Source organism: Ceratina calcarata, unplaced genomic scaffold (assembly GCF_001652005.2).
Source record: "Ceratina calcarata isolate Rehan_Ccalc_2016 unplaced genomic scaffold, ASM165200v1 scaffold93, whole genome shotgun sequence".
NCBI classification, from domain to species: Eukaryota; Metazoa; Arthropoda; class Insecta; order Hymenoptera; family Apidae; genus Ceratina; species Ceratina calcarata.
The window spans coordinates 309836-335930 of record NW_017180684.1 but is presented as its reverse complement, the minus strand read 5'-3'; the positions used below and the strand labels follow the sequence as shown (position 1 = coordinate 335930).

General features: G+C 42.9%; 7 protein-coding genes across 10 annotated transcripts in view; 2 read left to right on the top strand and 5 right to left on the bottom strand.

Moving 5' to 3' along the window:
- Nucleotides 1-2401: 2401 nt before the first annotated feature.
- LOC108631700 (NPC intracellular cholesterol transporter 2 homolog a) lies at nt 2402-3585 on the bottom strand. Its single transcript, XM_026819087.1, has 3 exons — nt 3152-3585; nt 2840-3004; nt 2402-2752 (listed from the first exon to the last, which is right to left on the bottom strand). The coding sequence occupies exons 1-3, from the start codon at nt 3171-3173 to the stop codon at nt 2487-2489; spliced, it is 453 nt and encodes a 150-aa protein (XP_026674888.1). The 5' UTR covers nt 3174-3585; the 3' UTR covers nt 2402-2486.
- Nucleotides 3586-3634: 49 nt separating this feature from the next.
- sro (SDR family oxidoreductase shroud) lies at nt 3635-6291 on the bottom strand. The gene is made up of 5 exons (XM_018035814.2): nt 5617-6291; nt 5047-5328; nt 4560-4865; nt 4080-4311; nt 3635-3701 (listed from the first exon to the last, which is right to left on the bottom strand). The coding sequence occupies exons 1-5, from the start codon at nt 5747-5749 to the stop codon at nt 3635-3637; spliced, it is 1020 nt and encodes a 339-aa protein (XP_017891303.1). The 5' UTR covers nt 5750-6291.
- Nucleotides 6292-7272: 981 nt separating this feature from the next.
- On the bottom strand, nt 7273-9236 carry LOC108631702 (zinc finger protein-like 1). Its single transcript, XM_018035821.2, has 3 exons — nt 8953-9236; nt 8507-8812; nt 7273-8433 (listed from the first exon to the last, which is right to left on the bottom strand). Exons 1-3 carry the CDS (start codon nt 9052-9054, stop codon nt 7879-7881), a joined length of 963 nt encoding a protein of 320 aa, XP_017891310.1. The 5' UTR covers nt 9055-9236; the 3' UTR covers nt 7273-7878.
- A 103-nt stretch (nt 9237-9339) lies between these two features.
- Nucleotides 9340-10195, top strand: mRpS18A (mitochondrial ribosomal protein S18A). The gene is made up of 4 exons (XM_018035822.2): nt 9340-9551; nt 9647-9780; nt 9858-9981; nt 10050-10195. The coding sequence occupies exons 1-4, from the start codon at nt 9449-9451 to the stop codon at nt 10163-10165; spliced, it is 477 nt and encodes a 158-aa protein (XP_017891311.1). The 5' UTR covers nt 9340-9448; the 3' UTR covers nt 10166-10195.
- A 24-nt stretch (nt 10196-10219) lies between these two features.
- On the top strand, nt 10220-14474 carry mRRF2 (mitochondrial ribosome recycling factor 2). Its single transcript, XM_018035879.2, has 4 exons — nt 10220-10466; nt 10546-12311; nt 14052-14198; nt 14269-14474. The coding sequence occupies exons 1-4, from the start codon at nt 10319-10321 to the stop codon at nt 14431-14433; spliced, it is 2226 nt and encodes a 741-aa protein (XP_017891368.1). The 5' UTR covers nt 10220-10318; the 3' UTR covers nt 14434-14474.
- Nucleotides 12318-14045, bottom strand: LOC113465152 (uncharacterized). Its single transcript, XM_026819118.1, has 3 exons — nt 13710-14045; nt 13482-13631; nt 12318-13415 (listed from the first exon to the last, which is right to left on the bottom strand). The coding sequence occupies exons 1-3, from the start codon at nt 13830-13832 to the stop codon at nt 12423-12425; spliced, it is 1266 nt and encodes a 421-aa protein (XP_026674919.1). The 5' UTR covers nt 13833-14045; the 3' UTR covers nt 12318-12422.
- A 233-nt stretch (nt 14475-14707) lies between the features above and the next one.
- Nucleotides 14708-26095, bottom strand: part of kay (transcription factor kayak) — a 31514-nt gene continuing 20126 nt past the window's right edge. For 3 of the 4 annotated variants that reach the window (XM_018035880.2, XM_026819115.1, XM_026819116.1), the window contains exons 2-3: nt 17112-17546; nt 14708-16969 (exon numbers count right to left, since the gene is read on the bottom strand). In XM_018035880.2, coding sequence (XP_017891369.1) covers nt 16388-16969; nt 17112-17546 — 1017 coding nt within the window. In that variant the 3' untranslated portion in view covers nt 14708-16387. Of the gene's footprint in view, nt 16970-17111; nt 17547-23235; nt 23694-26095 lie in introns of those variants that run through there. The other variant, XM_018035881.2, reaches the window with a different exon arrangement.

Sequence of the window (26095 nt, the reverse complement as noted above, 5' to 3'; positions counted from 1 at the left end):
ACGCTGATAAAAACCGGTATTCGCTGAGTCGAGTAGCGCAAGATGTATCCTTCTTAGGATCGTCGGTAAACGTCGATATTTCAAAAATCTCGTTTACTTCCGCAGAGCAATGTTCGGGTGTAACCGCATCGACTAATAAAGGAATTTACGAGGCGGAGGTTAAATGTCAGCCGGCGAGAAATTATGAAACGTTCCGTTCTCCTTCTTTCTCTCGGTCGAAGATCCACCGGCGCGAAGGGAGAAACCCGAGGCGAATTAACCTTCCTGTGCACGCCGTTGACCTCACTGATCTTGCTTAGTTAAGTGCGGTCAAGCGTCATACTGTTTTTACCAATTTCGAAGACGATCATATGCCACAGGCGCTCGACTTCGTAGACCAGCAAGAGTTTGATCAAAGCATTGAAACTTCTGTCGTTTATAATTATAATACATATTTAAAACGTAATATGATAATGGTATTTGATCTGTAAAGTCTGTTAGATCGAAAAACTAATCATCGCGAGATCGGACGGACAGACTCATGTAATGTCATTAAAGTGAATTACTTTGCAAACGTTATATTCGCCTGAGTTTAATGTGAAATTAAAGCATCGTCTACATTCCTAATGTAACTGCTCATTCGTTTTATGCTCACATAGCTACGCGTCGCGAGAGCTATTCGCGATGCAATAGGATTGCATCGGTATTGTACGATACTTCGTATTGAGACGTGGGCGGAACGCGAACTCGGCAAGTTTTGTGCGAAACTACATACATATATTCCGCTGATGATAACTGACCTACTAATGCTTGAAAAAAAGAACTCAATGCACTTCCGAATCCTCTCGTAAATAACGCGATCGATTCTTCACCTATTATACCTTCCTCCCTCATCTATTATAGAACGAATCAAACATTTATCCGATGTTAATTAGTAAAGAACGTTTGGGAATTCTTTGGACGGCGTGTATACGCGTGACCCGTTTATTTTCGGGCCGTTTTACGTATGCGAGGCACGCCCAGCTTCTTCTGAATCATTATTGGCATACAGACTCTCCGCTGAGCTATTACGTACGCGTGCCATCGGGAAGAAGCGGGTGGCGAACGGAGGAAAAGACAGAGGGAAAAGAAATACGTACGAAGGCGAGAATGTGAGTCTCGCGTGGGTCGGCAAATCCATTTCGCGCCCGTATTCCTTTCTCACCGATCGGTTCAAACGGAACCAGTGATGGCTGCGAAACGGAAACCGCTCACACATGAACGAACTTTCTTTCTCGAACACTGGCTTCTTATCATCACTAACGGGGCCGTCGTTTGTGTTTTATCTGGGCGCGCTGGCTATTCACGTGGACGTCATCCAGCCGGAATAATGCCAAGGACGGGGTGGCGGCCAGGGTTCTCATAATTTTTCCCGCACGGCTCGCTTCCCCTCTTTTTCGCCCGTATTTCGATCCCCACTACTATTCTCCTCATGCGCCATCGCTGACCATGCCTAGCATACCACTATCAAGTACCAGTTCCCACCATGGTCGCGTCGTCCCCATTTTCCGGCCGAGGGACAAATTATACGAACGCTGGGTAGCGGCCAATTGGCCGGACCGACGAATTTGTGAATGATTGACGTAAGGTGCACACCCTACGCCTATAGAAAGAAGAATGCGCGTGGCCGTGGACGGTTCCTGTATGCGTACCCCGGGAACCAATCTACTAATTTGATTAAATTGACGCACGTGGACGCTCTAATGTAAATCCTTCACTTACGTCTAACGAATGGAATTTTTCTCAAGGAACATTTTTAACTATGAACTTTGTTAAAAGATTTCTATCGTTTATTAATAAATGACTCAAAAATATCATGGCTACTGTTTAAGATCCTTATTTCTCGTCCTTAGAAATAATTCCTTATTCTTAATACTTGCAAATATCGTTTCATGTTTAGTTTACAATTGTTTGTGTCGGGAATGTGTTCGAAGGTTTTACTAGATATCTTTGAGAGCGATGCAACGGGGTCGATCGTTGTGCGGGGATGTGGGTCAGGCATACGCCCGAACCCCCTTGGATTTCTCATCCTCCTTCCTCCGGCGAACATAAGTCCGAGACGCACAATTTTGACGTAAAGTCGTTTGTCTCCAGTTTTACAGAATTATTACCACTTACTTAGTCAGATACGTCCAGACGAATATTATTTAGCCACCGGGAGAAAAGAATTCCCATTAGAACGGTTGTTATCTCAACGCCGGGGAATACTTTCCAAAGTGGAATAAATTTTGTACATCGTAAAAGTGATTAACTGGAAACCTCATTAGAGGTTTCGCAATCAAGTTAGCTTATCGCTACCTTCGTAAAGTACCACATTCTCTTTAGAATAAACAATTAAGTCTAAGGTAGTGGATAAAAAAAGGAAAGAAATATATGGTGTGTACTAAATTATATTTATATCCCGATCAAGAATATAACAAAATGCATGGTCAATTCGTCAAGAGCATGATTCCAATCCGTTAAACAGTTTAGTCGACAACCTTAGCCGGGATCTTGAAGCACGCTTGCACGTTCTTATTTTGATCGACCAGAGCCAGTTGGATGGTCAGATCCACTTTCGGGTAGGCCTTCTCGACGGGCATTTTCATGTGATAGGTGGCCGATTGTCCCTTTTGCAAGGGGCATGATCCTTTCGTGAGGTCCTTGCAGGCGTCCTGTTGTGGCAGCGGGTACGGTGTCGTGATGGCTCCGAGCGTGACGTGGACTTCCGGTTTCAGGGTATTGCTGTTAGCGACTGCAACAAAGTAGCCGAATGAAACGAACCCCGAATTAGCCTTCGATGTGATCTTCACGTATCTTTTAGTGGGATGAATTTACTTACGGACGCTGAAGTCGACGAACGCCTCGGCGTTGGTTCCTCTTACGAGATTGCAGGGCAGTTTCTCGCATCCAACGAGCTTGACTGCTGATGGTGCCGGTTTGCCAGCGCAGGGTTGGAACTCAGTTTGCATCGAACTGGCGACGCACAGAGCGGCCAAGACGAAAGCTGAAATCAGAGAATACTTTGATGATATACCTGTTCGACGTTTTTACCAAAAAGAAAAAATATATATTCCCGTATTTCCTTTGATACAATTGTAAATGATATTTTATAAAATCGGCATAACTGATTTTCAAGAATAGAGGTACATACCGTAGGTGTGGATTGCTGCCATTTTCTTGATGTATTGCTTCTCGTTTCAATGCTGAAAGCAACTGATGCCCAAACTGGATTTCGGATTGGTATTTATTGCCGGTGCTATCTAATCGAGCGATCGAAAACAATTATCACCGAGAATTTCGAAAAACACTTGAAATGCACACCTGCCAGCCAGGAAACATTGTTCGGTTTATCGATAAGAGCCACGTAGTCCTTAAGTCAATATCTATACAAATTTAATTAGTTTTGAAAAAAAGATCGCCCGTCTCGCTTCTTCATATTCTATCTCACGTCTCGGTGCAGGTGGCAGCTGTGAAACATTATTCACACCCAAGTGCCCTATGCAACCGCGTGGTTCATTAATTTTTCACGTGGATTAATTGATATTTTATCGGGGATGCTTTTAAATTGTATCTCTGAACGACGATTCGGACAATGTATTTGTCAAATAAACTTATATTCTAATAATATATCATTCTATGTNATGCAGATTGGCGTGATCATGAACAAGGCATGATAAATAGAATATCTCCAAGACTCGTTCCTACATGAAAATTGGAACAGGCCCGTTAGTCAGGTGACAATCGTTACACAACGCGATTAAAAAGTGTGTGATTCGTATCAGTTAATCTGTGTACAGATGTTCCGATGCAGGTGTTCAGAAACAAAAATCGGATTACTAATAGATTTGTATCTTAATCAAAGAAATCAAGATAGCGAGAGAGTCGTTGGTATTCTCGCTGGGCTTACACGTGCAGTTTCTATTCTTCTTTTGTGCTCGAATCAATAAGCAGTTATTAAGAAACTCTTGCATTATCATATTTAGTCTTGCTAATCGAGAATTTCTGGTTTTCGTATAGTGTTAAATGTTTCACTTCTCATTTAGCGGAAAATATAAGAAACGTCTAATTAGCACACGTACTTATAAATTGCCGACGGGTATTTGTCAAGGAGAGCGCCTTCGAAGACCTCGTAGACACCCGAGTCCTGCAGCTTTCTCGGATTCGTGCCCTGCGCTACGGAAGAGAAATATTGCGAGTACCGAGCGAAGTAGTGGCCGTAAAACCTTTTTTCTTCCAGGGACATCGACCTTTCCATCGCCTCGAAGTGCTCGGCCTGTCGCGCAAGTATATTGCTCTCTCTAACAAACGAACCTACGTAATTTGCACACAATTAAACTCGAGACGACTTTGAACAATCGCTCTGACTATTTTAAGTCTGTTTAAATATTTTCATTAATAGATCGATTCTATGCAGAATGAAACATTTACGGTAACAGCTGAAAAGATAAACATTTGTTCTATACTTTACATTTTTCATTTCTAGATGCTAAATTTTCTTATAATTGCACGAAATCTGTAGTCTGTTTATAAGTACAAATAGTTTAGTGTCGATTACGGACCAGGTATAAAACAAATGACTTTGATGCCGTATTTCTTCAGTTCTATCCTCATGGCAGTGGCCCAGGCAGTCAGAGCAGCCTTGGTCCCACTGTAAACCGCCACACCTGGAATCGGTTGAATGTTACAATGGCTAGAGATTACGATAATCCGGCTAAAGTGCGCACGGATCAGCGGCATCAAGCTCTGAGTGATCCGCATAGTTCCCAGCAGGTTCACTTCTACTTGCTGTCTGAGCTGCTTCTCTGTTTGCCATTCAAATTCGCCGAAGATCATCACCGCCGCGTTATTGACCAAACATCGTAACACTGAAACCGGTATTTTATTCATGCTCTATCCTGATCGATTTCTCTTCTCTAATAAACACTATCTCAATTGACTGATTATAGGAAATCATTAAATAAATGATAATTTTTAATAAAACACGAATATTACATACGCTTTACAGTGTACTATTATTAAAATTTCCTAATCAAGTAAATTATATACCTAAGTCTTTACTCGTCAAAACTGTTCGGACATATTCTGCAAAATTCGTAACATCGTTCAAGCTTGTGAGATCCATAGCGCAAACGAGGACACCCGCTTTTTCCAGCTGCTTAGCTCCGGGACTATCGATTTGCAACACGCTGGCAATCACAGTTAGTTCAAGTTGCTGGCAATAAAGAGCCAGGCTGTATCCTAATCCCGAATCGCAGCCAGTTATGACAACGGCTTGATTCGAGGATACTTCGTCTCTGGATTTTATGCGACAGTACAGGTAAGTACCGCCTGAAATATTCATAGGCACATTACCTCATAAGCTGGTATAGTAAGCTGATAGAAGCGAGTCGAAGGGAATATCTGATCTGATTGTAAAATTGCACGTGTTCATGGTTCCGAGATTAAATAATAGTATCGTAATTACACCGTGTCATCGACTTTCGCGCTGATCGTACGTTTCGATGAACCATCCGTTAAACGGATAAGATATCGCATTCGACATTCCAAGATGAATTAGTCTACCTCTTTATCTTTCATCATAATTTTAATTAACTTTGAGAAATTTTTTATCCTTACCGATACTGCACAAGGACGCCGTTGATACCAAGCATTTGTATCCTTTGCTCCATAAATAAAAAACACCAACAGACGTTGTTAAATTAATTGCAAAAATCGGCAACCACCTTCTGACGCACTTCATTAAATTCATTTTAAAGACAATGCGCGCTATCAATCTCGGGTTAATATAGATAATTCACCTCGAAGATAACGCTCTGCTTCTGACTTACTGCCTCTTCGCGTGCAGAAGTTTTATAAGAAAAATAATAATACGTTTTAAATATTATGCTATAATAGAAATAAAATTTATACGTGTGTAAAACATTTAATCAGAAGTTAAATTTTGATCATCAGTTACTGTTTACTAATATGGGGAAGGTCTCCGTTATAAACTCGCACGAATTGATCTGTAGATCCTCGGTACAGAAATCACTATGCAATCACTTGTTAACTCATCATGCATAGATGGTACGTATAAAAATATTGAACTAACACGTGAAACGAAACGATGGTGTCCTCGTCCTGACCGCAAATGGCTGCTACGGAACGTAGAAAGAAAGAAAATCAAACGTTCCCCACTCTACGACTACAGATCATGGTGATTCTGTTTCAAAATCCAAATTAAAATCCGTTAAAATCTGAAGCAAGAAACGACGCTTCGTCTTCATCAAACCGAGCATCGCATTTGCTGCAGCGGATCATTATTTCATCTCATTTTATTATAAACTATTTCTTTATGTTTTACCGATACTGCACAAGGACGCCGTTGATACCAAGCATTTGTATCCTTTGCTCCATAAATAAAAAACACCAACAGACGTTGTTAAATTAATTGCAAAAATCGGCAACCACCTTCTGACGCACTTCATTAAATTCATTTTAAAGACAATGCGCGCTATCAATCTCGGGTTAATATAGATAATTCACCTCGAAGATAACGCTCTGCTTCTGACTTACTGCCTCTTCGCGTGCAGAAGTTTTATAAGAAAAATAATAATACGTTTTAAATATTATGCTATAATAGAAATAAAATTTATACGTGTGTAAAACATTTAATCAGAAGTTAAATTTTGATCATCAGTTACTGTTTACTAATATGGGGAAGGTCTCCGTTATAAACTCGCACGAATTGATCTGTAGATCCTCGGTACAGAAATCACTATGCAATCACTTGTTAACTCATCATGCATAGATGGTACGTATAAAAATATTGAACTAACACGTGAAACGAAACGATGGTGTCCTCGTCCTGACCGCAAATGGCTGCTACGGAACGTAGAAAGAAAGAAAATCAAACGTTCCCCACTCTACGACTACAGATCATGGTGATTCTGTTTCAAAATCCAAATTAAAATCCGTTAAAATCTGAAGCAAGAAACGACGCTTCGTCTTCATCAAACCGAGCATCGCATTTGCTGCAGCGGATCATTATTTCATCTCATTTTATTATAAACTATTTCTTTTTGTTAAAATTTAATATCAGAACGTCTATCCGATCTGTTAAGAGGTTTTAATATTTCATGAGACGTTTCACTATTCGGTCACCAGATCATTTGAATTGCAAGCACGTCCGGTCAAGCGTGAATAAATGTAGTACGTTGAATTTTCTACATTATTTTCAACTATAGAAAGGAGGATTTACGATGTTCTCGTATTAAAATATTACGCTACAAATGTTGATGGACAACATGATGTATTTTTTTTTTAATATATACATAGGTATGCACTCCCTTGAGTGGGAATGAAAATATTCTGATGGATATTATAAGGTCTACATTTTTAATAAATTACATCTATGATTTAAAATAAATGTAATAACGCAAAGTAATGGTGCGTCCCTAATTCGAGTCGGTATCACAATTACAAAGTGTTTTATGCCCTCAGTTGATTCCTCGTTGATTTCAACGGGACTGGCAGCGATTTTTTTTATATCTCTTTTCGTTTTTAATTAATTTTAATAGTATAAAAAACTAACGATATTGTATGATCATTACGGAAAACGTTGTAAATTTACGAGTCTTTACAGAGCGTAATATACAGCTTAGTGTTACGGTATATTTTACATAAAAATTAACAAATATTAAGGCTAGCAGTACACTGTACTTCAAGCTATCAAATCATATTGTTGTTAACACGTTATCGACTGGTAGCCGATCTGAATACTTATTTTACAAGTTCCTATTAATGCGTGTTCGATAATTGCACTGCACGTCTCATCTCTTGGTTCATTTAATATTTTCATGGTCTCGTTTGGATTTTCATTTTGAAGGCCGGAATATATTAAATACCAGGATTACCGGCGACCAGAACATTAGGGTTCTCGCGAAGATCGTAACTCGGGTCACCTTCCGTAGCCATTCTTCCGAGCCATGAGAATAAAATTAGTATTCCAATAAAAGCCAATATTCCCATGACACCAAACATCGCGTATCTCTTGTATATCGATCCGGGGGCGTTTCTCCGCCGAGTCGGCGGACTCACTAGTTTCCACCACCTCAGAAACCATTCGATGGCGGATTTCCTTCTGTATTTATTCTCGTCGTGATCGAACGATATTTCCTTCGGATCGTCGTAAGCCTCACAGACTTTTCTCGACGTCGACTGGGACATTCCCATTGATGAATCGATATTTACAATCGAATAGGGTGGTCCAACCTTTTGATTGTTTAAATGCACATTGTTCATGTTGCTGTGCACGGAATTAACGCTACTGTTGGAACGCGAAGTAGCTGTAGTCGATGATGAAGCATTTATTGAATGGTTCTGATAGGACGTGGTTTCAGTTCTGGACGAACCGTGATCTTGCTCAGGCTTCTGTTCCCTGTCTTCACTGAGCTAGAAACAAAATTATTGCACATTAATAATTTATATGAATTGCATTTGATGTAAGTCGCATCGAAGTGCTTACCAGAGGTAAACCTAAGCCAGCACGTGCCCAATTTACGCCAGCCAATTTTTCTCTGAGCACGTCGGCCACAGGGGAAACCAATTTTGAATCAGGAAATATTCTTTCCTTACAACTTGGACACGTGTATCCAGCTGGTGCTGTCGTTGCTGGCAATTCCCTGGCAAACTTGTCCAAACACACCCAATGGAACATGTGATAACAAGTCAACCGGACACAATCCCCTTCGCTTAAATTCTCTGAGCATAGTGTACAAATTGGATTGTAATCGTGATCGTGCAGCCACAGAATATACGATTGTACGATACACTGTAAAAAGTAAACATTGATTACGGACATAAGAACATTGCATTATTTTAATGCGAGCATCGGCCGAGTGCGAAATCCAATTCTCAGGATAGATTAAATTCACTAAAACAATATGTTAATATATCATTGAGATACGATACCTTTGGGTGATTTGTAACCATGCAATGTTCGCAAACATTGACACGGTGTTCAAAACAAAATAGATTTGTGACTCTTCTCTTCGGGCACTTGCACAACCCCATGATTCGGTTCGAATGTTCACGTTTGTCACATTAAATAAATTAGGGAGACCAAACGAGGATCCGGCTTATTAAAAACACCTTTACAAATGATCAGTTTGACATGACATATCGCAGTCTTACGAAAACTCGAGCTACATTATGCGACACGGCTTCCATGTTCCATCGGCCACGTCGTCTGGCATTTACCGCATCGGATACAAGAGAATCGACCAATACAAATTCATCTACTCCCGGTGAATGGATATATTTTTTTCCACAAAAATTTCTGAACAACGATTCATGCGTAAAAATAAATTGACTCCGGGAAACTACTAATTGATCATTGGAACAGTATTTACGCCTACGATTTACATAAAATGATCATGTTTACCATGTGATCTATACTCACAACAAAATGGCCACGTTGTATCGTGTTATTAGAAATATTGGGAAAAATGTAGCGACAGTAACACAAAATAGAAATATTTCATTATCTGCGACTTCGCGTATCAAAGAAAGTGAGTGATATTAAATAGAAGTGTTAATTACAGTCTAACGTTACTTGATTTCCAATTTAGCATCTCTAACCTGCATAGTCGTATTTACTTCACAGTTATTGAGAAAAAAGAGGGAAAAACTTTAACTATTGAAGCCGTGATAAAACCTGATGAAAACGAGAAACTATTTTTAAAACCCAAAAATGGAGCATGTCCTATCTGTTCCTCTGGTCTTGATATTAAGCACACAGTAAGTGTTAGTGAAGTGAAGAATAGATCATACTCCATATATAACGACTCTCCTTATTACAAAAATTGTTTCTTTAGGATGTCCTTATACTGAATCAATTTGTCAGATCAGATGGTTGTATATTACCACGTAGGATTACTGGTCTCTGTAAGGTACAACAGAAAAGGATTAGTTCATTGATATTAATGGCCCAAGCTGCAGGTATGATTCGTAACTTATAATCAATATCAAACTACATGCTTCTATATTAAACGCAAAATAATTATTAGGATTGATGCTAAAACGAGCTCCTAGTGGTGGTCTCCTTAATCCTTTACAGAGAAGAAAGTGGAAGAAGTTTAACACATACTTTGATGAAAGAACTATCAGAGCTAGATATATGTAATACGTTATAATAAATGCAATTAGTCAAATACTGATGTATTTTTTTACTTTATTTTCTGCATCCTTTTAATCCGTAAATACAAGATTGACAATCTATACACGTGATCTTGCTCTTCAAATTCGATCATATATCAACGTGTGTAGGTATATAGTCATGTTGATATCTAGGTTAGTGAAAACTTCCTGGTGCAAGTTCCAAAAACATTACTCGACGAAAAATACGACGATTGTGAAAAAGGAGCATGGGAACCGGGAAGTCGCGAAAATACGAAACATCGGGATCTTGGCACACATCGATGCCGGTTCGTCTCGTAAAACCTCTCGAGATAACCTACGACTTGTAACGTTTACGAATTAACGATTCTAACGATGATTTTTTAGGGAAAACGACGACTACGGAAAGAATGCTGTTCTACTCCGGCCTCATCAAACACATGGGCGAAGTTCACCATGGAAATACGGTGACAGACTACATGGACCAGGAACGTCAGCGTGGAATCACCATCACCTCCGCGTCAGTGACGTTCGAATGGAAAAACCATCGTATTAATTTAATCGACACCCCGGGACACATAGACTTCACGATGGAGGTGGAACAAACGCTAAGAGTTCTGGACGGAGCTGTAGTCATACTCGACGGAAGTGCAGGTGTCGAGGCGCAAACTTTGACAGTCTGTAGACAAGCAGATAAATACGACATACCGCGAATTATTTATGTAAATAAAATGGACCGATCTGATGCGAATTTCGACTTATGCCTGCAATCGATCGAATCCAAATTGAACGCGGAAGCGTTACCCACGCAATGCCCGATTAAAGAGAATGGAGTATTGAAAGGAATAGTGGACGTAATTTCCTTAGAGAAACTGGTATTTGACACTAAGAACATGGGCATGAGTTTTGAGAGAACCAAATTGACTGAACACGAAGACGGGAGCTTGTGGGAAATGGCATTGGACAGGCGAAGGAGTTTAACTGACAAGTTATCCAACATAGATGACAAGTTGGCTAATGTGATAATAGAGCAGGAATCTTTAGACACAATCACAGCGCAAACGTTGCTCGATTCTGTGTACAGATCGACACTAAGCAGGAAAGGTATTCCTGTATTGTTGGGTAGCTCTTACAAAAATATAGGAGTGCAACCACTGATGGATAGCGTTCTGTTGTACCTCCCGTCACCCGATGCAAATAAATGTACCGCGCACTACCGTTGCTTCGGCAACGATTTCTCAGCCCGAGCGTTCAAAGTGGTTCACGATAAACAGAAAGGAGCGATCACGTTCTTCAGGGTTTACAGCGGCAGCGTGGAAAAGGGCACGAGATTGTACAACGTTCGTTCAGACACGAAAGAGCAAGTAGGCAAACTGTACATCGCGTACGCGGACGATTATGAAGAAGTACCAAAAATCACACACGGCAACATCGTAGCGATAACAGGGTTAAAGACTACAACCGCTGGTGACTTGGTAACGTCTAGTCCGACGGTGATGAAACAAGCAAGAAAGAGATTGGAAGCAGCGAAAAGTGTCACACCGGAAGACGTCGACAGAATATTCTCCTGTAACTCTAGACTGTTGGAACCGGTCTTTTTCTGCTCGATAGAGGCACCTTCGCTGTCTGTACAAGTCGCCTTGGAATCGGCTCTTCAGCAACTCGAGAGGGAGGACCCGAGTCTGAAGGTGACTCAGAACGACGAAACCGGCCAAATCGTACTCGCAGGCATGGGCGAACTGCATCTCGAGATTATCAAAGAGAGGATCAAAACAGAATATAAAATCGACGCCGATTTAGGTCCGTTGCAAATTTCCTACAGGGAGAGTATAAGGGAACCAGTTCGAGATACCTACACGCACGAGTTTAAGATGAGAGAGATCAGTTGCATAGTAACATTAAATATGTCGTTGATACCCAATTACCAAGGAAACGAGACATTGCTGCTCGATAAATCACATGAGTCTAATTTAAGTGCTGTTCCTTTGAAAACGATGAAAGCAGTGAAAAGTGGTGTCCAGTCAGTTCTTTTGCACGGACCAAAATTAAATTACCCTGTTGTAAACATGGGTATAAAGTTACATTCGCTGGAAGTCGACTCCAAAGCTACGCCCTCGCTCGTCTCTGCTGCTGTTGCGCAATGCATCAGAAAGGTGAGATACCTTATTCTTAATCTAATACAATTTCGCACCGAAGAGCAACGGGCAATACGATACTTTAATCGTATTACAATTAATTAATACTGAAGTTACGTCAACTAACAATTAACTTATAAATGTGCCACTCTCGTCACGATTAGCTGGGTCAGCGCTTTTCGCCGGCGGTTCCGCGGGCTTAAGTTTCCCAGAACCAGGTTTTAGTTCGGATAAAAGGAGCAGAGACTTTGGTTTCCGTTCCAACATTGTTCTCTTTACAGCCTGGTTCAACGAACTGCTTTTACTCAATTTATCGTCCTGAGGAACGAAGTATCTGTGTTTCCAATTATCCTGTATAATCCGGACGACGTTGTTGTCCTTTCGTTTCTCCTCGTTGCCTATGTAGGTTTCCGTGAACGTACGCGCGACATTGATCCTTTTCAACACGTCCTCGGAAACACGGGTACTGCCCAGAGGTTTCGATTTCGAAGCCACCGACGGAAACGCGTAGGGTTTCAATTTCGTGTTCTGTTTCAAATCCAGCACGTGTGGTATCTTGCTGCTCTGTCTGTCGAAAAATTCGTTGATCAGTATATCCGTCTTGATCTGTAAGTTCCTCAGAAAGTCTTCGTCGGTCGATCTTTGTCCAGCGGAACTCCTGCGTCCGGCGGAGTTCTTAGGACTGCTCTGACTAGCTTCACCGTTACTGATATTATCAGCACTGAAGTTTTTCACGAGCCGGAGATTGTTGCCTTTGACTTTGCTCTTGTTCCGTTTATTGTTCGTCTGAGTGGATCGTTCAACGGCGCGGATGCCCCACTTGAGCATGTAGGAGTCAAGGAACTTGTGGTACAGCTCGGGGCAGACCTCTTGTTCCTCGTAGTGCTTGTCTATGAAATATATTCTACGTAAACGACAGTTGCCGCATATCTGTATTCTCTGCGTGACGGCGTATTGTCTCTTGAACGCGGCCTGAGTCAGGGTCGATAGGTTCAATTCCAATTTGTTCCAACCGGTCTCCAGTTTCACCTTGACGCGACAGATTACGCCCCTAGAGTTCTGCCTCTCCGATTCCGCGCTGGTGAATTGGAAATGGTGCAGACAGTTCTGAGTGTCTGCCACCTGGTTCCGATACACATGTCTCGTGTCACTCGAACGTGGAATGCAAATTTAACTGTCTAACGTTACCTGTATCTGCAAGCGACACTGTAGGTTCAAGTTTTTTATGATCACGACCAAAATCGGTAGTTCGACGTTAAGGAACTGGGAGGAATCAGAGGGACAGATGATGGAAGTGCCGTACCCGTGGGGCTGCTCGAAGTCCTGTATCTCGATGACCTGTTCGTGGTGATTCACGGCGCGATTAATTTAGAACTGTAAAACTAGCGATCGAACGAATCTGCCAGATGGACGTACATTTTCTAATAAATCCGAATCCAAGATCTTACGTATACGACCCGACTGCGAATGCTGTTTGCTCCAGTACTCTAGGGGTTTGTCGCTAATGCTGTACAAGAGTGACACATATCCAGCAACCATGAAATTACGAAATTATTCCACGGATGCATTTAGGAGAATTTATACTTTAGAATTTACATTTACATCTTTTCGTTCAATTTTTTTCTTTTGACTAACTTCAACGCAACAGCTGGTTTATTATGAGCTACGTTCTCTCGGATAAATGTGAAATTAGTTTATATCAAATGAAACGCGATGATCAAACTTTGTACTTGACGAGATATTGGTGACGCGTTTCAGTTGATGAGGGACGCCGAAGTCACTCTTCTAGAACCGATAATGCGAGTGGAGGTCGTGGTTCCCGAAGAATACTCGAGCGTCGTCATGAAGGACTTATCGAAGAGGCGCGCGGAAATAAATAATATCGACGTTCGTGGACAAAACAAGGTATCGTACTGTTTTCGTTTTAAAGAATCCATCAACGGGAATAAAATAATCGACGTATGAATAAACACAGGTGATCCACTGCCTGGTACCATTAGCGGAGCTACTGGGGTATTCGAGAGCGGTAAGAATAATTTCGTCGGGATATGCGACGTTCTCGTTAGAATTCGATCATTACGAAATAATGGATTCGGTCAGCGAAGCAGAAGCGATTAAAAGGGTGACCGGCTTTTATTAGAAGAAAGTTCAATGAAAAATAAAGCTGATTTGCCAAACAGACACACCTTGTGATATTACTTGTATCAAACACTTTTTATATTTAAAGAAACTAGCAATTGTACAAATATAGAAATTCAACCGTAATAGAAATTAATTTGCACGTTACCTCAGGATTAAAGTTAAGGTTTATGAGGGAACGACGGTCCGTCGCGCCGATTCCTCATTTGTCAATACTTATATATATAAGTAAGAGTAACAATTACAATGCACAGAATTAAAACACGCATTAATTCTTTGATAATTACATGCTCGATTGTTTCTTTATTCGGTCGATCTAATCAAAATATATTGCAGCATTTATCGATGGTGCGTTACAATCTGTTCTTCCTTACTTACGATCATCGATCGCGGCCGCCGATCGCGTGGCTGATATCGAGCAGTCCAATGATTTCTTCCTCTAACGATCTATGCATGTATAGCGATAAAAAAAAGACAGAGAAAAGGAAAGAAGTCATTCTGGTCAGCCCCGTGAACAGCAGCCGCGCATAAATATATTAATATTGCTTAAAGATCATGCAAAAATGTCATACATAGTAAAATATATGTACGTATATATTATTATATGTATGGAGGGATTACATGTTATGGGGTGAGAGACTTGCAAACACCATTGGTTGCACGTAAAAATTTTCCTTTCGCTTCCGTCCGGAAGCAGCTTCGATCCGCGTTTTCTCGAGAACGCGACAATAAAGCATTCGTCAAGAATCCAATAAAAAATATATATCATGTTTCTGTCAAGCGGCGCGAGCCGCTGAATGATTTTGCTATCTTTGAATTGTGCGACGCACACTTGATCCGATGAAGTTAGGCACGATTCAAAGATGAATTTCATCCTTAATCTACATGATTTTGAGCGCTATAAATCGATCGATCTTACAATTCTAGGCACGGTTCACTCTTTCGGCTAACGTTACTATCCTAATTGCTGTATAAAATTCATGCCACACCGAACATGGCGAGTTGTCTTACATTAAAGAGATGAGTCCGTGACAATCTTAACGATACGCAGTTTTAATTCGCCTGCGTAAAAATTCGCACGAGTTAAATACATTATTATGTATAATATATTATATTATATCACTTGCAGCTGCAGACACGGCCGCGTGTCTACGATTATTCATTGAAAGATGCAAAGGAAATACTTTGTCCTCATCAAACGTCTACGCGATTTACGCCCCCCTGAAACGCGCTAATGACAAGAGAAATTCCATTCTTTTTCCCTTCGTTAGCCTCAAAATTCGAATTTATCAAAGTTACTTCGCAAACGCGAGATGCAAATGCGTTTGACAAGCTTACGTTTTACGATGCGTAAATCCATGACAGAGACGCAAATACTGAATTCCTCGACGTGGAGTTCCCGAGCGGAATAATTTGTCTCGCGTGACGTTAGAAAAACGGTGACTCGGGTTTACCTCGTTGAAAATCGAACAAGTGTGTACAGAATGAACAGTATCTCACCGATTTTTATTTGTTATCATTCCTCCATGATTACAAACGAGTACTTTGCCTCGCGTGTACAAACAGAAAAGTAATCCTCCAACGCTGGCAGAAAAATGCAATCGAACGCGCGGTTTTCCACCGCGCTCCGTCTCTTCAGGAATAAAGTAAACGAGCAATACAAAGAAGAAATGACAATTCTGTTTGCCAAGGGTAGTCTCCTACCCGTCTCATATTAATACTGCCAAACGACCTCGCGGCCTCGAATCCCGACAACCGTAACGGTCGAAAAGCTCGTTTCACTCAAGCGATGCTCCGTAAAAAGAATTGGACAAGTTCTCCGTTCCTCTTCCCCAGTCATGGTTCCTCGATCTTCTGTGCACAGTTCTCGTAGCGGATTGTTATTAATCGTGCGCGGCGCAATCATCTCATTCAGGATCGTCCTCGTTCGATCCATACTCGAGATCATCTTGGCGTCACAAGCTGACCAGCTTCGGTGGGTTTGCATCCGGGGAGCTGAGGTCGACGGCCGACAGGTTGTTCCTCTGCTGCGTCGAGCAAGACGGTATCAGGGGCGTGGAGACGGGGGTGAGGCCGGTTCCACCCTCCATCAGGGATTCGAAATTGAACAGTATGCCGCTGGTCGGCGTGGTAATTGGCATGTCCATGGACGGTTTCATGAATGCCGGCGTTTCGACCGTCTTGAACTGGAGCGTATCCGGTCTCTCCTTCGGTTCGCTGAAGATCGACAGGGAGTTCGGCCGATTGTTGTTGTCGAATTCGACTGGCAACGAGTTCGGTCTGTTCGGTCTGACGGTGGTGTTCAAATTATCGCGTTTCGCGTCCTCAACGATGGACGCTGCTACGGTCGTAGCCACGAAGTGATCCTCGGGAACCTCGGGCTTTATCACGGGCTTCACGTCCGGCGGCGACGTGGAACGGAGCCGACAGACCGCCTTGTGAGCCTCCAGGATGAACTCGAGCTCGTCTTTGGCCTGTTGCAGCTGTTGGATCTCATCCTGCAAGCTCTGCTTTTTTTGTTCCAAACCCTCAGTCTCCTGCAACAACGAATCGCAGTTTGTCAAAATAAATCAAACTGTGTCATTCATTTATTTCATAGGATCTTGTATCGAAAAGAGCAGTTCGTTTCATTCTAATGGATCGATCTCTTGAGAGATTTTATTTCGAAGAGGGACTCACTTCTAACAGGGCATTGGTGTGATCCATCCTTCGCTTGCGACATCTGGCCGCTGCCATTTTATTCCTCTCCCTGCGGATCTGTCGTCGTTCCTCTTCTTCGGGCGTCATCCCGATCGTCCTCGTGGGCCTTCTGCCGCCCATATTGCGTCTCGTCGTTTGCTGCGGCTGCGTCTGTTGGCTCTCCACGAGGGTGGTGTTCGCGGCCACTGGGCCGGCAATGGTGACGAGAGGATGCGCCGCCGTATTTTGCGTCTGTGCCGGGGTCGGCTGCGACGGTTCCACCAACGGTGGCACGAATCCTGCCTCGCGACTATGCGACGCTGACTCGCTGGTCAGCTCCAAGAAAGTCTGCTCGATGCTCCGGAGCGTCGTTGGCGTCAGCGTCGGTGTCGTCCTCGTCGGCACTCCGCTGTGCAGTCCGTCCAGAGAGACGAGCTGTAACAAGAAACAATTTCGAATATGAAATTCGCGCACTATTATTTGTATTTAGGCATTTTATAGAAACGACTTTATGTTTTCTATGCGAAATTATATACGAGATTAAACGGCACTGTATTCATACACCTGAATTACACTCCTCTGACAATTTCGACACCTAATCAAAACTAATGGCACTTTGTTTGTCTAACCCGTAAAGAAGCAAACTCACTGAGCCTCATTCAAACATCGTTTCCTGGAATCAACGTAATAAAGACCGAGTACATTTTCTTTCCTGTCAACAATGACAACGCGAACAGGAATACACAGGGAATAGTATCGTGCAATGCAGCGTAAAGCGTCAGGTGAGGGAGATAACGAAATAGTTGAGAAATCCATGTTTCTCGTCGATTGCCTTTCAAAGGAACAGAGCATTAGATCATCACGAGTTTACTGCCGTACCAGATAAAAAAAGTTGCTCGCATTATCTACGAGGTTTCAATAATTCTGTTCCGTGGAAAATGAGAGGCGTCGCACGCAATGGTTCAGAAAAATGGAAGAACGAACGGTCCGGTGAGAACGTATACAAGATACTTCCATCAGCGTTATCATTTCCTTCTCGCCGCGATATCGCGAACCGTTGCTAATCCCAGATGGTCTCTCGATAAAAATATCCATGATCCAACAGTCGATAAGCTATCGCCGCAAAACTAGATCGTCTGGGGGTTGCTCGTTTCAAGGTACTCGCGTACGTAGCCGCGTTTATCAGCCGATATCATCATCGCTAAAATTAAGACGAGTTATCGCGAGGTTCCTAATAATTATCCACCCGACCATCCCCCCGTCCGTCTTCCCAGTAATCTCTACGAATTCTCTACGGTGTTACCTCGCGTCCAAAAATAGCGGTGGCGGATCGTTTAAAAAAATATTACTGCACATTTAACGAGCACTCGGCCGCGTATTTTGATTCCACCGACGGTACGACGACGATATTAACAATAAGATCTTAATCTAGCGGCATTAAGTACGAACACGTGCGCGGAATATCTTATGGATAACATGAGACCGTGGGGGTATCACCGAGTCCCTCGCCACCTGTTCTCTTGACTCTTCGATATACACGCAATAAAATCGAGTAGCGGGAAACCCGACCTGCTACGCGATTATCATCAACGGAACAGCGGAACGTTCGTTCGGGACAGATCGTTCGGAAGATTCGTTTCGTGACAATGGATCGTCTTTGTGTGTCCACGACCGACTTAAAGAGATCGGCGTCGTTAGGGACGGCCGTCGGGAAATCCGACGGGCCTCGTCGACGACACAAAAGCGTGCACGTCCCCAACTACAGACGATATTAATGACTTGGCTCGAATCGCAGCTCACGTAGCGACAACCTCGCGTATATGCCATTATCGCATCGAGCGATCGACGGACGGGGACGTCTCGCGACGCACACTTACGCATTATACGCATACCCGGTGTGCAACGTTTACCAGAAAGCATAAAAGGACGTACGTATATACGCGTCCTTCGATCTCGTAAGGAGCCACGAAACAACGAACAAACTGCCCCAGGGTCTATCATTTCTAAAATTACGAACCAGCTCGCCACTGATCGTTAACGAAGGCCGATTCACGATAGATAGCCGACGCGTCAAGGGGAATCGAACGATTCCCAGAGTTCAACCATCATTGCGTAGGAATTGCACATCGAGATTCCTCGAATAGAAACGATCATCATGATAGATCGTCGCTGACCCCACGGTTATAATCTCGCAGTTAACTCCACGTCCTGTCGACCGTGTTTAATCCTTCTTTTTAATTAAACGAGATTCGTTGAATCAAAGCTCTTTGCTCCAACAATTTTTTAAATAAAAAATTGCTGTCCTTAATGAAAACGAGATCGACGACTCTCTTTACCGATTTGTCTATAACGAATAACCGACTCGGCAGCGCTTGACAAATTAATAAGTTTTCAGCGAAAGTAAATCGACTTCTCTACTTTTCGAGAATTTATTATTGCCGTATTTATAACGCGATTACGATTCATAATTGCCGTGCCACGGTGCTGCGTGTGTCATCGCTAAAATTATTTAGCGCACCGCCGGCGGATAGCTACTTTAACAGGAGAGTGATCACCCACCCACAAGATTCACGGCCCACCTATCCGATCCTGGTTCAGACGAGAACCCGAGGAACGTCCGGAGCGATAAACTTAGGCGTTACCGAACCGCTTTCGCGCGTCACTGCTTTCTGGAATTACAGTTTTAAGACCTCCATTCCCACCCACAAATTTCAATACAAACTTTTTCGATTCTACTTCTAATCCATTTGCACCGTCGTCCATAAATACGTGAATAAGAATTAATTTTTGATACAAGATTTGATACAACAATTCATGTATTATTTTAAATTCCATTTTTATTAATTGTTATACTATGATAAAAAATGTTACAAATGGATTAAATTGATTGTACTCAATATTGGATCGCAGATGCAAAACTTTACGGAAATTAATCGGCTGAATCTCTGGACAGATTATAATTTATCTCAAGCTTCGGCTGATGCACGTGTGCATAAATCAGACAATATATGTACGCGCATTTGGAAGATGTCACATTCGGTCTCTCGATTTGGCACGATCCGAGATTTACGACTTCGGCCATCACCGAGGAAAAAGCAATCCCGTTATAAATGGTAGATATTGAAAGCTTGATTTTCGAGACGGTGTTTACCAGCGCGAAGAGCTATCGGTTCTTATTTACTTCCTACAACCGCGGTTCTCTCTATCGGATGGAAAACAGCTCATAAAGGTGTGGCCATCATCGCGGTTACCTTTCAAAGAAAAAAAAGAACGATGTTACGTTTCATTTCGTTTATCTTTTACACGAAAAATCGACGCATCCGGTCGTTCGAAGACCATCGGGTTCGTGATCTTGAATAAACTCGACTTATATTTACCGACAATTAGAAACTGGCGCGAGGATTCGGTTTCAATTTTGGATCATGATTTATGTACGATATATACATCGATATGGAAAGAGAACAATTAAATATACTGCAAGCGGCAAGTAAAAATTGAATTCGACTGGAAATCACATTGCGAGATCGAAAGGTTGAAATGCAGCGAGGAACAGGAAATGACAGCGCTATCAGTTTTTAGCGGTCGCGAAACTGCGATTATTAGCACGACACAGTGCACATTCGTTGCCCGACGAGGGCCGTTCACCTTGCGGTGCATCATCAGCTTGAATATGTCAGACGATACGTGACGCTGGTGGATGAACTCTGTATCATTTTGTTAGACGTGTCTGTGCACGTTCTGACAAGTCAATGCGCCCAAAGAACGCGTCACGGCGTGTTTTTCAACTGACAAAGAGAGCCCGTGTCCCGTCCAAGTTCGTTCTACCTGAATCGTGTCTAAAGCAACGGAACTTACGGAGGGGGAAAGAATTTTTTTCCGACCCGACGACCGGCACACAATTTCGCTTATCAAGTATGCATAAATCGATTACTATAACAAATCGAACATGACTGGGTCTCACGCAGTATTAGGAACTCAATTTTCATGAAGTTTAACTATAAAACTACAAATTTCTACGAATCGCATTTTTTCCTTCAGAGTGGCTGACTGCATTAACATGTTGCAACTGCAAAATGCATATATGCATGGTTTCTAGAAATAGCTGAACACATTCTACTCTAGTATCCGTATACCAACGTCGCGTATCACTAATCTAATTGCGATGCTAGGTATGCAGAAACATTCGTCGACGGTGCGTGTCTTTTTTTCCCGATGCAAACGAGAACAGTCGAATAAATCAGGAGCTCGGTTTGCGGTAAACGCGTGAATATTCGATGCACGATCCGAGAAGATTAAACTTCGCTACGAAATCAAAAGCTAAGATCACGAGGATCTATTCTCTATCGATGATTTAACGAAAGAAGAATCTGAGCAGAACGACGTGCATATTAACGAGGATGATGTTTCAATTATCGGCGAGGTTCAAGAGACCGCGGCTTAGAAATCAATCAAGCCGCAAGGTCGCGAGATCGACGGAAGAAAAAGAGAATCGAAGATAAGATTTGGAAGACGCTCGTTCGGCGTCAGAGCCCGACGGACACCCCCGCGAACGACGTACAGAAATATGTATCTCGCGGATGCGTGACGCGATTCATTTTTTTAACGTTCGCCCGTTGGCATGAATGCGCGTCTTCCGTTTTGCGATGCAACTTATATACCGTCTCTTTCTCGCCGGCGTGCGTGATGTCAGGAACGAGAGAGAACGAAACGCATACGGATGCGCAGCCGAAACGTATACCCGAGCGGCACACACGCCCGCTGCTTCTATAAATAAATGCGTTTGCTGTTTTAATCTACCCTGGGCCCGCGTTTTCAAGCGGACAAAGGGCGATATCGGTAACCAGAGAATTGTTGCGAAACGTACAGATACCGAGTCGCCTTGAACAACTGAGCAATCTCTAGATAAGAAAAGGCAACTATTAAGGAATCGAGGAAGAAGAGAACAGATCGTGTTCCAAGTTTAACACGAATCTTCCTTGACCATCGATTTCAAACCATTCCCTCGGACTTTCAGTCCAGTCGTTTTTACAGTAATATAAAAATGTTTGCGCCGCGGTTCCGTACGCAACTCGTTTACGATCTGTTTGTTTCACCGAAGCCGGTGGAACTTCCAATGGTTATTGCACAATGTTGCACAATTCTTGCTCGTCCGCATCGCAATAATGGTCCCGCATACGTTAACAGGCCGCTCGATAGCGTTCGCGTGTCGAATAGAGACTTTCTCCTTCAAGTTCAATCATCGTTCGAGCCACGTTGTTTTTTAATTTGCGCGGGCGCGCACGGCGCATAAGTGCGCGGCTCGTGCATCTAGTCGATTCGTAGACGACGATCGCGGGTTTCATTTTCGCCCGGTTTGACCGAAACCGCGGCGTGAATGAAGCAGTATGTATGTACTTCGAAGGCCTGCCAAGTGGCGTGTTTATTTTAGACGATCGCTTTCGAAGCCCCTTACGAGGGTCCTCTGTCCGTTTTCCTCGAGCAGAAAGGCTACTTTGTAAGGAGGAACAATGTAATTGGACGTGATCTCTTGGGGACCCCGAGAACAATAAGTAGACGCGTCATTCACGAATAGATCCTTTCAGCGGTGGGCTCCTAGATCTCCGAAACGATTTTCTAAAATTAACCCATGCTTTCACACTGTATACGAATTGAATCCAGTTGACTGTCTTTTCTCATTCATTTTTATGCGATCGGAAGCGTGCGGCTGGCTTGCAAACGATCTTAACAACAGGATGATTCGTACAAATTCTCTGGCCAACGTAGCAGACTATACGATTTTACTGAGAGATCTCATAAGCCCTCACACATCAACCATGTGGCCGTACTTATGTTAGTCGCAACCATTTAACGTCCGGATTTATTTGTTGTCGCTGACTACGTCTCGAGTAGCCGTCCCTTTCAAAATAAATCCAGCAGCTGTTACAACGGCTCTCGTCGGACGACACCGGCATTCGTTCGGGCATAAACAAAAACAGGGAGCACACACTCAACAAAAGTGATTAAGGAGCTAGACAGGGGAGCATGATCGAGATTAGTTTGACTCTGAAACGAGCGTTGGCATGCCGAGTAAAGAGTTAGAAGCAGAACAGTCTATAAAAGACCCGCGACACTTAGCGAGTGTTACCTGCTGATAAAGCAGTTCCTGCGCGAGGATATTAGCAATGTCGACTGGATCCATGGCGGTGGCTGCCATAGCTCGATATTTCGTTCAGTTATTCGTTTCGTCGTCGAAAGAAATTGAAAAGTAAAAAAAGAAATAATGAAGTATGAGTCGGAAGCGGGGAGGTGTTTATAAAAAGGGAAGCGGGGTCAAAGGGACTGATGAGGGTGAGTGTACGGGGGTCAATGCGAGAAAAAGTAATTTCAGTCGATCGTTCGTTCGTCGGAGATCGTTCGGACGTCGGTGTGCGCCTCTCTTCTCCCTTCTAATTCTCTCCCTCTCCTCTTATCTCTTTCGTGCACTCTCTTTCGATTCTCCTCTTTCCTTCGCGCACGTTCTTTTCTCCACTGCTCGAAAGAGAGTCCGTCACCACTGCGTCCTCCACCGACGCCTCTCTTACACTGAGCCTCTCGACGCCGCTCTGCTCTTCGTGGTCGTACGCGACGAGGAAACCCGAACTAAAAATAACCTTCGAATTTCGAGTATGTACGCCTGACAGAGAAACGGCGAATCGGAGGAGGAAAGGGTGGGGAAGATTTCCGCGCCCCAGGTTCGATTTGCGACACGCCGAGCATTCGTTCTACGGTTTCTTTAAAAAATATTTAGCCCGGTGATCGGGTCGAGCGGTTCCATAAATGATTCGACGAAACAGAGTAAGGAACGGGTCTTTGGCGGCGGAGCATCCGGGTTCGCCGTTGAATTTCAAATTCATTTTTCCCCCGCCGAATATCGTATTTACGTCCGGGACATTTTGCGCCTCGTGAAAGCGTTCGAAGGTAAGTCCATCGGTACTTAGTGCAAGTGTGTGACCAAACTTTATGACCCAACAGATAAGAAAGGGGTGCCTTTACGACTTTCTCCATTGTTCACCGTTCGTTCGCCGACAGCGCGACATTCTTTCGGAATCGCGTAATGGCCCGAAGTTTCAACCGAACGTTCCGACCGATTTACCCGCGCGACCGTCCGTCGCCCACTAAGATTTATACTAATGCGACGAGATCTTTACTAGCCGCGAAAACGTAAACTATCAGCCGGCGCGCTATCTTCGAGATCGTAAATGGTGCAAGAAACAGGCGTAACCATTGAAGAGAAAGGTGCGTCTTCAAATTGACTCTACTTTACGAGGAGATTAATCGAGCTTCTTTATGACGCGGCAAAATGTTGAGAACGTCCGCGTTTCCGACGAGGCGGACCGCTTGAACGGTGCTCGACTACGTTTCGAAGAGAGACTTGTCAACAAGAGGGAACGAGTTTATTCGTGAGCAGTGGTTTTTCCCGGCGTACGCGAAATTCCCAATTGCTCGTCCGCACGGAGGATCTTAATTAACCAGAGTTCTAAGTTTAAACACCTGTGGAGCGTCGCCGGTTTCGATGCTGAAGATCCGTCGCCTTGGAAACGAGCCAAGAGGCCTTTTCGCGGAACACTCGACTGGACCAACGACGTCTTCCAAAAACCCGTCCGAGAGTTTCGCGAACTCTAATCGATTCGCCGATCGCCAATCTTAATTAAGCCTCTAGCGCGATTTCTCGAAATACGTCGACGAAACTCGCCGCTGTTTATCACGTTTTCAGGATGTGGCTTCGGCTTCGTACGCGTATCGCATTTTCCAAGACGTAAAAGTATTCTTGTTTCCTTTTCCATTTGCAGATAACGAAAATTGCTAAATTTAGACAACGTCGAGCACGCGAGGAAATTACCACTAACGTTTCTGTAATAATCGCATATCTATTGTGTAACAGACGTCTAGGAAATATTTTTGCGCACGTGATCATGTGACTCAGAACAGATACCACGATGTGTCTGCGTTTCCTTTATGATTCGTTCTTCGTTCATTGAACGGTCGCTTAGCCATCGATCAATTAATTATTCAATGCTTTTTACGCGATTTTCGTAAGAACGCGGAGCGCGAGGATAGTTGTAATAAAACGCGACGATGCGATATCGACGGAAAACCTGTTCTCTCTTTTGCGTCATTCGGAAACGAGCGTGCCCGGCACGGAACTCGCCCGTGAACACGAGATGGACATTCAAAACCAGCTTATCTCCGAGACTCGATACGGAAACATGTGCGGTAGCCAGATTACAATAAACAATCTGCGGTGCTTTACCAGCCGGTAGTGCTTGTGGAATTTTCAAACATCAAACACCATGTACTACCGTCCGTATTACATTGGCCATAAATAAAGATCATCGTGCGGTTTAAAGCCCTATAGAGCAAACAGTATTTAACCTGGGATCTTTTATGCAAAATAAAATTTGTAAGATTTTCCTTTAATTCTTTGATCATGCATTTTGCCGTATTCTATTTCCTCCATACTTATTATTAAGGTAATACGATGTATTACGATATTAAAAAATTCCACGCGAGGATATATTTGTATTTAGCGCCAATGATGGTTTAATCAAGGAGCGCTGATATTCGTAATTAGGAGTATAGAGAGTGCGAGGACCGACTGGTTCTCACTTCTGTGTGATACCTGAGTTTGAACACATTTGTTTATAATTGCTAGAGCAGTCTTACATAATCGTTAAACCCGATAGAGTAGAGGAATAGTTTCAGTTTGTTCATGTTGTTCAAGATTCTATGAATTTTTCTTCTAACTCGAGTATTTAACAAGTTACATATGATTATTTGGCATTTTATTGATGTTGACAAAATCCGACCATCCCAGCCTCGAAACGGCGAACTTTTGACAAAAAATTTCGTTTTTCTTCAATAACTCCTAAACTGTTGGACCTACGGGAAAATTGCATTAGACCTTTCTTGTAGAGGACGTCGAGATCTATAATTTCCATATAAAAATTTTTCGCTAGCAGTAATAG